The sequence below is a fragment of the Monopterus albus genome, unplaced genomic scaffold (assembly GCF_001952655.1).
Source record: "Monopterus albus unplaced genomic scaffold, M_albus_1.0 scaffold135.1, whole genome shotgun sequence".
NCBI classification, from domain to species: domain Eukaryota; kingdom Metazoa; phylum Chordata; class Actinopteri; order Synbranchiformes; family Synbranchidae; genus Monopterus; species Monopterus albus.
This window is the reverse complement of record NW_018128015.1, coordinates 224,133-236,797: the sequence shown is the minus strand read 5'-3', so window position 1 is coordinate 236,797 and position 12,665 is coordinate 224,133. Positions and strand designations below refer to the sequence as shown.

At 44.0% G+C, this 12,665-nt stretch overlaps 3 protein-coding genes across 4 annotated transcripts in view; 2 read left to right on the top strand and 1 right to left on the bottom strand.

Moving 5' to 3' along the window:
* ppwd1 (peptidylprolyl isomerase domain and WD repeat containing 1) overlaps positions 1–1,531 on the top strand; it is a 6,430-nt gene extending 4,899 nt beyond the window's left edge. Inside the window, 2 exon segments of the mRNA XM_020613562.1 lie at positions 194–376; positions 1,286–1,531. Coding sequence (XP_020469218.1) covers positions 194–376; positions 1,286–1,429 — 327 coding nt within the window. The 3' untranslated portion in view covers positions 1,430–1,531.
* Positions 1,532–2,289: 758 nt separating this feature from the next.
* On the bottom strand, positions 2,290–8,662 carry trim23 (tripartite motif containing 23). The gene is made up of 11 exons (XM_020613620.1): positions 8,474–8,662; positions 7,588–7,750; positions 6,645–6,766; positions 6,280–6,558; positions 6,024–6,206; positions 5,729–5,944; positions 5,509–5,643; positions 5,258–5,387; positions 5,047–5,157; positions 4,326–4,450; positions 2,290–3,893 (listed from the first exon to the last, which is right to left on the bottom strand). The coding sequence occupies exons 1-11, from the start codon at positions 8,573–8,575 to the stop codon at positions 3,714–3,716; spliced, it is 1,746 nt and encodes a 581-aa protein (XP_020469276.1). The 5' UTR covers positions 8,576–8,662; the 3' UTR covers positions 2,290–3,713.
* A 1,002-nt stretch (positions 8,663–9,664) lies between these two features.
* The window catches only part of mzt2b (mitotic spindle organizing protein 2B), a 5,571-nt gene continuing 2,570 nt past the window's right edge, over positions 9,665–12,665 (top strand). The window contains exons 1-4 of one of the 2 annotated variants that reach the window (XM_020613557.1): positions 9,665–9,790; positions 10,001–10,189; positions 10,275–10,435; positions 12,085–12,210. In XM_020613557.1, the coding sequence (XP_020469213.1) occupies positions 10,014–10,189; positions 10,275–10,435; positions 12,085–12,210 (463 nt within the window). In that variant the 5' untranslated portion in view covers positions 9,665–9,790; positions 10,001–10,013. The remainder of the gene's footprint in view (positions 9,791–10,000; positions 10,190–10,274; positions 10,436–12,084; positions 12,211–12,665) is intronic. The other variant, XM_020613558.1, reaches the window with a different exon arrangement.

Sequence of the window (12,665 nt, the reverse complement as noted above, 5' to 3'; positions counted from 1 at the left end):
GTTGTTGTTTGTGTTGTTGTTGTTGTTGTTGTTGTTCTTCTTCTTCTTCTCCTTGTTTTATTGGCGGGTCGCGAGCTGAGCTGGGAGATGCTTGACCTGACAACTGGGGTGGCATAATAAATTGTGGGGGGCCAAGAAATGTCCCCACGGGCCCCACTTTGGGCACCCCTGATCTAAGTCCTTGTGTCTGCAGGGTTTTATGATTCAGACAGGCGACCCCACGGGCACAGGCATGGGCGGAGAGAGCATCTGGGGAGGAGAGTTTGAGGATGAGTTCCACTCCACGCTGAGACACGACCGCCCGTACACACTCAGCATGGCCAACGCGGGCCCCGGCACCAATGGCTCACAGTTTTTCATCACTGTTGTACCCACTGTAAGTCATAGTTCACAACAGCAAACCCAGCTAAAGCCCCTGTCAAACATATTTTTTATTCTGTAGAAGGTGCAAAGGCAATGTGACTAGCTTGGACCAACAGACAGGTGACAAGTAAAAGGACAACCAGGGCACAGAGAGTCTTAGTGAGGTGCTGGGCCACCACGTGCCACTAGAACAGCTCCACCTTGGCACTGACTCTCCATGTCTCTGAACCCTCCTGGAGGGATGAACAGCAGATGTTCCCTCATGTGGTGTTTTTGATGATGGTGGTGGTGGAGACGTTGTCTAACACGTAACTCCTACCTCTCCCATGGCTGTTCAACTGGGCAGAGACCTGGTGACTGGGAAGGCCACAGCATCCAATCACTCATTTGTTCATGGTTTCCTTTTTTTGTCACCCGTCTGTAGTAACATTTCTGCAACATTTCCAACATGGCACAGGATGTGAATACCATCAGTGTCACATGAAGGCTACGGCAGCCCAGTGTTGAATATGCACATCTTATTCTTGTTTTACTTTTACTTTACTTAAAGCAATAGTATGATGAAAAGACACAATTCACAGTCTCACGTCTGTCAGTGAATTGAGTCTTAGCAGGTGTTAAAGCCTGTTCACTGATGCAGCCTATAAGAGAAAAGAAACAGGACATTTAGCCTGCTTGGTGTGAGTTTTCCAACTCACTGCTGTACTCCAGCCGTGCCGCTGCATCCCTCTCTCACACCAGGTCCAAACAGCACGAGCATTTTCCTCTAAACGCCCTGTCATGTCTGAGTGCTGTTACAACATTCACCTGCTGCATGTCTGAATGACAGAAACATTATTTTAACAGGTGAAGCCAGCAGTGTTACAGATTTCATGTCTACTGAGTTGTTCAGATATCTTACAGCGACTGTTGTTTTCCCCAGCCGTGGCTTGACAACAAGCACACTGTGTTTGGAAGGTGTTCGAAAGGCATGGAGGCAGTCCAGAGGATCTCCAATGCCAAGGTGAACCCCAAGACTGACAAACCGTATGAGGACATCAGCATTATCAACATCACCATAAAGTGATCATCCAAATTTATTGTGTCCTGTACATTGATGTGTTTTGTAATAGACAGCTATTAAACAAAGAGTGTGTGGTTGTCAGAATGATTTGTTAGTTACCTCTGCTAAGAAGGTTCTGTTTTTACTGGTATTTGTGGGGCTGTTCACAGCATAGATCAAAAGGTAATGAATGGACTTTAACAAACTCTTGTGGAGAGGTGGGGTACAACCCACAGAACAATCCACTAGATTTTGGTTCTAAATATTTTATTCTTCACCATTATGAGCTACAGTTAGACAAAACCTAATGCTACAGACTTGAAACCAGGATCAGGTTCTAGCTGAGACTCCTCTGACTCGGTAGGTGTCGACAGATTTGCTGTACCTTAAAAAGTTACTGAGCTACATCCTGAGGAAAAGGGCCATTAGAGAAATATGGGTTTTCTTGATTAACTTTGAAACTAATTATGATATCAGTGTGGTTACAAATGATGGGGGTGGTTTTTCATGGGAACCATGAGGGTCAAACTAACAGGAATAATGCTTTTAGGTGGAATGGCATTATGGGGAAACTGGGCTGCCTTGGTGGAGGTTTGCTGTGTAGTTACTGAGAAAGCCTGGTGAGTCTATATGTTGTCCCTGTACCTGGCTGGGTGCTCCGGCTTCCTCCCACAGGCCAAAGACATGCAGCTTAGGTTGACTGGCGACTCTAAATTGCCCATAGGAGTGAGTGTGGTGGTTTGTCTACATGTTGGCCCTGTGATAGACTGGAGACCTGTCCAGGGTGGACCCCACCTCTCACCCCATGTCAGCTGGGACTGGCTCCAGCCCCCATGACCCTCTTCAGGAATAAGCGGTATATAGGATGGACCCAGCCAAAGAATAAGATCAACACGTTTATTTTACAGCATCACATTATGAATAATTTACAAAAGCCATTATTAGTCCACTGGTAACCAAGGTTTCAATGTGCGTTGTGCTTTTATGTTTCAAAAACAAATGCAAATGTTTTCACAAACCATATGGAAAGACTTTTCCCGTGCATTTTTTTTTTAAAAACAGATACAAGTAGTAAACATTACATAGCAATGAATAAAGATTCTAACTCAAATGACAGGTCTTCAACAACAAGAGTCAGCGTTAGGTTTAATGTTACACTAAGTTTCACATTACATTACTGAAGGCTGCAGATTAAAGTCATACCGTCGTGTCGGCGCTCCAGATGGGTCAGCACAACCTGCATGAGATGTTTAAATAGGAATTTTTTCACAAGATAGTTTTTTGCAGTCAGGTTAATACTTAGTCTACTAAGAAACAGCAGATAATTCATTTGCTTCCAAATGAAAGCTGGTAGTGAAGCAGCAGACGAGTGCATTTCACAAATTCTGCGTGCAAGACACTCCACAAAACGGAGGCAGAATCGGTGCATTAAAAACTCTGAATTTCTCACAACTGCCTCGTATCAAAGTAACGTCCACATTCCTGTTCGTAAGTTCAGTAAACGGTTCTGCAACAGAAAACGACATTCAAACCAAAACTCTATTGGTGCGCCATTTCACCACCAGCTGTGCCATTAAATATGCCCATACACTTAAACAATGAACTTCCACACATATGTAACAAAGACCCCATGAAACGTCAGCTGCTATTGTTTCCATTAGACAACAAGGCAAAGTTGAGAGCTCAGCCAAAACCCAAACCTTTGACCATCAGTCCATAGTGAACATTTCAGTCTCATCTCACCTACTTTACCTGCAGGTACACTGGACTTCACTAAAAGGTCATTAGTCTGATTTCCCACTACTACCTGTAATGCACTGGATCAGCAAGAGGTATGTAAATGGTACTATCATTGATACAAACTACTCTGCATTTAGCTGAGGTTAGTTCACATGGTGTTTGGGTGAGTAACATGAAATGACACCCACTGTCAGGGCACAAGAAGCATTTCTAACACCTGACTGGACCTAAGTCAGCTAGCTAAAAAGGGGAACCATAGAAAAACTAGTGTTAGACCGGCTGAGCTGCCTTAAAAATGAAGCAGGATGGGAGCTTGGAGTCATGTTTTAGACCCAGTGAGTTTATTTCTTCCACATTGGGAGGGTGGTGTGGACACTTTAGGACAGTTTTGTAGTTTCCATTTTCCCATGAAATGAAGCTAGATGGAGTATTTACACGTTATTGCCCACAGAAAGATGAAGCTTGAAGCTGCAGTCTCAAAGTCATAGAAGCGCTGACAAACGGGGCCAAAGGCTGGGGTCTGGGTTCAGTCGGTGGGGCAGAGTCAGACCGGGGAGGGAAGGGCCACTTAGGCTACGTCCAGGACGCCGGCAGCCACCAGCTGTCTGGAGAGCCAGTCCAGGCCCTCGTAGAGGCCCATGCCGCTGCGGGCGTCACAGCCCTGAATGTGCCAGCTCCTCCCACAGCACAGCTTGTGTAGGCTCAGGAGTTCAGTCATCTCCTCCACGGACACAGCGCCGGGAACATCCTGCAAAGGCAATGATATTATTGACAAGTATGCTGCGTTTCCACTATCAGAACCTACAACCCTTAACCATCACCAAAGCCTCCGGTGTTGACACCAACCGTCCTGCTTTCCCAGTACTAACTACTGAGGGGTGCCAAAATTTAGCTCCCAGAATGCACCTCCAAAGCGCACCGTAGTGGAAACAAATGCAGAACCCATGACGAACGTTACTCGGCGCAACATGTTTTGGTTGGTTCCTATAACAGGAAAACGCCTTTACAGATCCCAGGACTCTCTTGTAAAAGATTTTTGTAATATCAATAAGGTTTTCCTGGTAAAACAATCAATTTTTTTGTTAGTTTTTACAGAAATTCACTATGACAAGCTGCACCTCGGCCCCACTCTGTTTGCTCATACATTACCAGTTTGCAGTTACAGGTATTAATCCAGCACCTGTTTGTTTGCAAAGATGAGCAGCAAAGCATCTCTCAGCTCCTTCTCTGTCAGCAGCTTGGCCAGCTCACTGTGAGCCTCCATGAGCCTGTCTCTGTGGCAGCTGTCGATCACAAACACCACCGCTACACACAGACACACACACACACACACGAGCTTCAGCTTTATTAACACATTTTTAAACAGGCCATCCACTGATGGAAATCATTCATGGGTGAATTATTACACAAAGCTCATATAAATAATGTCCCTGCACTGTGTTGATTCAACATTCAATCAAATTAGTGTTTTTTTTATACTGGTCAACTAAAAAAAAAGACCCTTTAATGTCAAAGTGAAAGCAGATCTATATAAAGTGGCCTGAATTAATGTGAAATATAAAATACACATACGGTATTTACTAAAGGCACATTAGACAGAAATTAGAGCTTCACTGACCATGGTGATTAAGTTCAAATCACATAATACAGACCCTGCATTTCTCCATTTACTTGCTCCAGTGAGCCAAATATTCATTTATCTCTGTTAATACTGGTTTTCAAACAAATGGCCTTTCATTTATTTTTTTTATATTGCATGATTCATCTGTTTCCACAGTTCCCAGTGTGATGTCTATCTGAACTGAGGTACTGCTTTAATTCTGTGCTATGGAGGGAAACACTCAAACAAAAAATGTATTGAATTTCAAAAATACGCACAGTACGTGCAGCAGAAACTGTACCTTGAGTGTTCAGATAATAGTGTTTCCAGAGGGGTCTGAGCTTGTGTTTTCCACCCACATCCCAGATGGTGAATTTCAAGTTCTTATATTCAACTGTCTCCACATTGAAACCTTCAAAAGAAAGGATTGAAACAAGCTGCGTTAAAAAAATGCTAAAGAGAATTGTTTCCAGTGGATGAGAATCAGGTGTTCACTGGGTAAGTGAACATACCAATGGTCGGGATGGGCTGCATGAACTCATCTTGCTTCAGCTTGAAGAGGATGGTGGTTTTTCCAGCTGCATCGAGCCCAAGAGTCACTACACGGATCTCCATTTTTGGACCAATGTGGACCCGGTTGTCCTGAAAACACGACCAATTTCAACTGGACTGGTACATGCTGGCAGCAGTGTGCTTATATATTAGTGGGTGATCTGGCCGATCAATGCAAATCTCCAGGAATACCTATGAGTGTGTACGGTACCTTGGTGAAGGTGACAGGGATGCCAGCATCCAGCTGGATGTGATCAGCCAGCTCAGTGAACTGGTGCTGCTGCTTCTGAAGTGTCTCCAGTAAACAGTTGATCTCCTGCTTTGCCAGCACAACTCTGCAATCATCCTGCAGCAGGACAGACAGAGCGAACATCAGCCCGGTAGTGCAGACCTAAGCCTTGACCGAACTCAGCGTTTATCACGTCTCTTACCTGCTGAAGTGTTTTCTCACAGTGCAGGCAGGCAGTGGACACCTGAGACAGCAGGATGGTCATGTCCTCCTGCTGTTGCCTCAGCCAGATCAGCCTCTCCCTGACGTGAGCATCCACCACACTCAGCGCCATCTCCTCCTGCCGACACAGAGTCTCATGGAGGTCTGCGAAGTATGCTCGGACACAGGAGCGTGCGCTCTCTGCTGTGCCTGGGACCTGACGAAGCCACAGAGACAATGTTAACTCCAGAAGAAAAGCACAAGCATTCAGACAGAAGCCCTATGTTACATCTTACATGTTCAGTGTGTGCCATGCCAACTCCATCCTCTACTATCTGCTCTCCCCCTTCGATTTGCTGCACGATGCCCACCAGCTTCCTCGAGTACTCGGACACCTCGTCTGTGAAGGTGCGGATGCAGTGGGCCATGTCCAAAATGGATGCACGGATCTGATTAGCTTCAGTCTCCAGAACAGCATGCTGGAAAGAAAGTTGGGGTGTGCATGAGCATGTCTCTTTGGACGAGGGTGTCTAATAAGTGACTCGTTCTTACCTTATGTCCCTGGTGCTTGCCGTACTCCTTACACACACAGCACATGAGAGGCCCAGCCTGACAGGCCTCTTCCAGGCAGACAAACTCGATGGCATGGACCTGATGCTGCGGGCACAGGGTCTTCTCATGAGGCTTGTCGGCCAGCGGCACCCGGCGGTGTTTGGCCAGAGTGCGAGTGGAGTGGGTGAGCTGGGAGCACTCAGCACACAGGTGGGTGGCACACACGGTGCAGTACATGGAGGCTGTGTGGCTCTCGTCCTCGTCACACCGGATTATACACTAGTCCCAGAAGAGAAGAACTGTGAATGAAAGGTGCTTAGGTGTGAAGGTCATGTATCTGAGCTGTGGAATGGCAGCTTGCTTACTTCTCCCATGCCTTTCAGAGCATCCTCCGCCATCCCAGACTGGTTGGTGGCTCCATTCTGGAGTCGCTCCAACAGTTCAAGCAGAGCAAAGTTCTTCTTCAAACCCCAAACTCCAGAGTCCCCTGAAGAAAAGAAAACACAATGACATGAAAAGATCCACTCTCAGTTCAGAGAAACAGATGAGTCGGCGTAATCATCACTTTGAACAGTTACGTTGACTTTTTTTGTTCAAAAGGACCAAAGGAAAACCTTCAGTATCTTGCACTATAATGCAAACCAATGCATTAACACCACACACAACTGCCTTAAATAATGAACAAGAAGAAAATCAATATCTTTTCACCACAATCTCATCAAACTTCACCCTTGTCTGGAACGCCTGATGTTATCCAGTACAATTTTCTTGATTTAGAGCAGAATTCACACAGTATGTGACATGATGGCAAACTGATCAGTTCCTGATGCAGAAAAGCTTCTTGAACAAGGTTCAACTGAATCTATTAAATGTTATTTAAATAGTAAGAAAGTCACTTTCGGCTTTTCCCGTTTAGGGGTCGCCACAGCGAATCCTCACACTGACGACTCGCATGTTGACATTTGGCATGTATTTTACACCGGATGCGCTTCCTGACGCAACCCTGATTCGAACCCGGGCCGCAGCCGCAAGAGCACTGCGCCTTAACCACTAGCCTACCAGGGCAAGCCATTAAATGTTATTTAAATGAACCAGGAAAATCTACAGTAAGTGGCTTTCAATGAACTTTAGATATTCATGTTTTTGTAAGTACCTGCTGTTCTTTGCCTGGCCTGATGCTCCTCTGCACGGTGCAAGTCCAAATGAAGGGTCAAACACTATTTATCCTTAATATGGAGCTCAACCATTCTTTGGCATGGTTCACTGTGTACTGGTAACAAAAGTAAAACAATGCTCTCACTCACTCACCCAGCTCAGTGACCTGCCTGTCGAAGGGGCAGCGAACTGCTCTGCCATGGAGCGGCAGCCGGGTGAGGCAATCGTGGCACACCGTGTGACCACAGAGCAACAGACGAGGGACTTTGTCTCCTTGGAGAGAGAAGACATCCTCACACACACCACACTCCAGCACCTGGACATGAAGACATGATTATTAGACAAAAGTTTCTTTGTAAGACACTTTATAAAGCTGATTATAATGGTATTATTATAACTGCCAGAAAACCCCTGTGTGTGCCAGTCACTGCGGAAGAAATATTTAATTAAAGTCACTGAATATCCTCAGGGTGAGATTTCAGTATCTTTAATGAGCTTTATTAAACTGATCTAATGTAAGGGAATTCACTAACATCTTTTAAGGTGGGTCAAACACCTTTGCAGTTACCATGACTCAGCATTTCATACAGGTAAAACTGATTTCTGCTCCTATCTGTGATCTTGAAAAGCTGTCTATTTAGGAGAGACAGGCTCTAACTTGCATACACACAGTGCAGCTACTTTTAAACCGGATCCCGTTGCTGAGCTATGCTTCCATACAGAGGAGCTGCAGTGCAGACGCCAGATAGCGATGATACACCTCCAGCCCTCTTAGCATGTTGCAGGCACAAACACCAGCCCTATGATTTTGCATACATCCAGCTAGGTTAATTATGAAAGCAGCAAAAATAATCTTCTAAAACAATCTTTAGATCTTATCCGATCTAAAAGAAGGTTTGGCATCCACCGCCGCCAACGCAGCAGGATTCACCCAAAACCAGAAGCCACGAAGGCAACCCTGCTCAGCCCTTCGCACAAACTAGCAGCATAATCTCTCCAAACATAATCTGGCTGTGGATGTTAAAGACAATATAACAACCTTAACCGTGTTTCCATTAGCTCCTCTCCCGTGTCGGAAGCAGGTCTCCATCGTCGTTAGAGCGCCCTGCTTGTTTATTCCTGCAGCAGCAGCAGCAGCCATTCTTAAACGAACCCCAGAGAACTGAGCATGTGCAAGAGAGCAATCCCAAAAGTGCTTCCGGCTTCGCTCTTTAGCACGTTAGCATACAACGTCGTTCTTTCATCCTTCTGTTAGGTATTTTTTAGTCAGATAGATATTGGATAGATACTTTATGTATTAGAAATGTTTAGTGGAGATAGGATGTCTAGTTAGACTGTTAAATGCTTAGTCATGCTTATGAGTTTCTACAGGGTACATCTGGTCAAGGATAACTAGAGAGAAGAGTTGATGACTGTCAGCAGACAGGGTGTTTAATATTATTATTATGACGTGTAGAACTGTAGCCTTAGCCATAATATGTTCTTATGTTTAAGTCACGACATGTACTAGAGGTCGTGAGAATGTTTTTAGCTACACACCACTTAATCAACAGACACACACACATTGATTTGCTTCATGTTTTGACTACTGCTATGACCAGCTGCAAAGCTGGTAACAGAGACGTCTCGGTTGACGTTTCTGTGTAGTATGGGGCTAGCCCAACCGAGGGGATATAATGTATAGGCCTGGTGGGTTCAGGGTCTTTCATCTTACATCTGCCTGCGAGCAGGTTGGAGGTGGAAGATACCTGAGTGTGTAATGTTAATTTTACCTGTGATCCTTTGAATAAATCAGCACTGTTTTGAAGTTACTTGGACTGTCTCGTCTCTCAGAGTTAGCAATGGTAACAAGAACCAAAGACCTACACTTCTTATTTTGTTTTTCCACATAAATAGGCTGACCTCCAATGCTGTGCCACAGGTGACAGCTTCTTAATAACCCGGCGATAATGTAAGATAAAACTAAGACGTCGTATTTTATAAATTAGTGAGAAATCGCTAAGCGAATCCGGCTACTGACTTCTTTAATGCGCACGCGCACTACCACAAAGTAAGATTGTTTCAATTTTTAATAAAATTTCAAACACAATAAAAACCATAATAAACTACAACAAAACATAAGATGCAGGACTGAGGACTAATCAAAACATATCTTAGAAATTACATCGCAAAGTTCAGTGTGTAGGCAGACCACGTCTTTTCATGGATGTGAAAACTTGCCATTATTACAGACAGCAAATCCCATAATTCAGCTAAGGTGATGACGTGTTTCTGGCGCGCCTCGTTCAGCTCAAGCAGGAGGGTTTGTTGTGGTTGGTTTTAGTAGTCCTAAAGGTTTATCACCGCTAATTAGGAGGTAGGTATTATTTATTTGATAAAACAGTTGTTTGGTATGCTAATCAGATTTCAGTCTGTTTTGGTCATATGTTTAGTAATATTTACAGACGAAGTCGAAGTAAATTACTCGTTTTCATTTTGTGCGACACCGTACAGCTTGATCGGTTCGCGTTTTTTTGTAATTTACCTTATTAATTCTCCTTTTCCCCAAACATGCACCTCCTCTCAGATACTCAGCAATAATGTCTCAGCAACCACAGCAAACGGTGCCCTCCGCCCCTGACTCCCCTGCGCTGGTGGTCACCACAAACGTGCAGAAATATGCCATAAAGAAGAAGAAAGTGCTGAGTGCAGAAGAAACTGAGCTGTTTGAATTAACCCAGGCAGCAGGCATCACCGTGGACCAAGAGGTTTTCAAGTAAGTCGGAGTTTAGCAGAGTGTATGGAGGAGTAAAGATGGGGAATCCCTGCTTCTGATTGTCTTACTCTTCCCCTTCTACTAGGATCATAGTGGACCTGTTGAAGATGAATGTGGCTCCTCAAGCAGTCTTCCAGACTCTGAAAGCAATGTGTGCAGGCCAGAGAGTAACTGAAAGCAGTGGCACAGAGTCATCAACTGCCTCCCACATCACTAGCATCACCACAGCACCTACAGAGACCAGAGGTTAGTGGCTGCCAGGCAGCATGAACACCAACAATTAAATGGGTATATCACAGCTGGAAAGCCCTTCACACTTAACCAGGTCTTTGTCCTTAATGTCGCTGGTTAGAGCTCTGATCAGTTGGAAACTGACTGACCCAGGATCTCCTGGTACTTGACATTTCAAACACAGATCTTTTCATAAAAATGAGAGAAAAAATACGAAATCACTGGACCGTTGAAAATCTTCATGACTTCTAACCAGAAAGGTTCATATTTAAGCTAAAGACATTTGATTTTGATTGTGGTGCTGATTGACTGTTGTCTAACAGTGCACTGTACAGATGAAATGTGGAAGCTGCTCACAGTTGCAGACTATTAAAGCTAATTGTTAAACACCACAGAAAACAGAATAATTTAATTCTGGGAAATGTTTTTCTCTCTGTGTGAAGTTGAACTGGCAGCTGTATTTTTGAGTAGCTGTTGAAAGTATTGCAAAATGTCCTGTTAATAAGTTCTTGTTCTAGCTCTACACCATAACTTCCCTTTATTAGCCAGTAAGTTCATAATTTAAGTTTAGATCAGACGTTTCCAGACCATCTTTCTTTATTTATCAAAAATAATTTACATTGGGCATCAGAAATAGCAAGTGCAGTCTATTCTGAAAAATATAAAAAGAATCAATCATATGAAACAATGATTTCATCTCACTAATCACACACATCTCACATTAGTGGCTACTCATAAACACTATGATATGCTAACAATCCCACAATGCAGTGCGGTGTGAGTTTACCCCTGTTAGTGAAGATGCACAATGATGATGATGATGATGATTCCTAAGTGTTTAAAGTCTTGTTCTACCTGATCACTATGGTATAAGCTACTGAGTGTCTGTGATACAGGAAGCAGGCTTATTTACTAACACTAACATTGGCTGTGAACATTTGTGTTCCTGGGCCCTGGTATTGTTCCCACTGGCTCACATGTGCACCTACATCTAAATGTAGGTGCACATGCTCAGTGTCAGGAATATTTGTTGCCAGTCTTGTTCTTAACATGTAGCAAATGTAACATTTGCGCAAAGGTCCTTTCTTAGCTGGGGAGCCTCAGAGGCATCTCCACTGGTTCAGACACAGCTGTACATGAAATATTCCCTTGTGCTTGTGGCAGTGTTCCAGTAGAAATGACAGAAACTCTAGTAAATTGAAGGTTCACTTTGTGTGTGTGTGTGTGTGTGTGTGATGAGCTCAGGGTCATGATGAGCACAGGCTTCCAGCTTTTCGAACCTAGTGTAAAAATGATGACATTTCAGAATGTTTTAGTGTTTGACTGGCTTTACCTTCCAGATCCTCTCTTTATTTTTCTCGGTACTTTGCTTCTCACTTCCACTCTCAAGCCCTTTGCAAGCACGTATTCACATCCCTCCACTTAAGTACTGTAGATAATGTAGTAGAGTTCTTGTGCTAATCCCCTACTAAATTCCCACTTCCCTCCTCCCCATAGTGAGCTCCACCACATGGAGGTGAACTGAATATCAAGGATACACAGTAGATAGTCACTCAAACAACAGAAGCTGATTTTCACTGTGTGGCATATCACAACTCTTTCTAATTTCTTTTCTGCTCCCCTGCCATGAATTCTACTTTTCCGGTGCTTCTTGTTTCCAAAAGAAGAGGATTCTTTGGTCTCTGGAAAAAGCCCTAAGCCTCCTGCAGCTCCCCCCTCAGCGTCTGGCCCCAGAGCCACAAGGGTCAACACAAAGATTGTGGTCTACGGCCCCCAAGACACTAGTCAAGGTCCCCTCTGATGTCCTACACCTCCACCTGCCCCCTTGCTTGCTTTTCTTATAAATGTTGTGTGTGTTTACTTTTAATATGGAGCCGGATCATGCCAAGACTTTCTGCTGTGCCTTCCTCATTTCATGACTATGCAGAGTGGAAACTGTGTGTCTGCATGCTTGTGTGTGTAGAAACAGAACCTGCCTTTGAAGTGGCTAGAAAGTTAGGTAATCCTAAAGTTGTAGATGTAGTTTTGAACCTGTCTGATTTACAGTCAGGGAAAAAATTATTTGAACCCCAGCTGATTTTGTAAGTTTGCCCACTAACAAAGAGATGATCAGTCTACAATGTCAATGGTAGGTTTATGTGAACAGTGAGAGACACAACAATAACAAAAAAATCCAGAAAAATGCATTACAAAAAAGTTATAAAGTAATTTGCATTTTCATGAATGAAATAAGTATTTGATCCCT

What these genes read in the sequence shown, in the direction of transcription:
- trim23 (XM_020613620.1), bottom strand. Translation starts at nt 8,575, where the DNA reads ATGGCTGCTGCTGCTGCTGCAGGAATAAACAAGCAGGGCGCTCTAACG. An exon ending in CAGGCAGGTCACTGAGCTGG is followed by an intron (nt 6,767 to 7,587) that starts GTGAGTGAGTGA and finishes TCTTTTCTTCAG; the next exon opens with GGGACTCTGGAGTTTGGGGT. An exon ending in GCAAGCACCAGGGACATAAG is followed by an intron (nt 6,207 to 6,279) that starts GTAAGAACGAGT and finishes CTTTCTTTCCAG; the next exon opens with CATGCTGTTCTGGAGACTGA.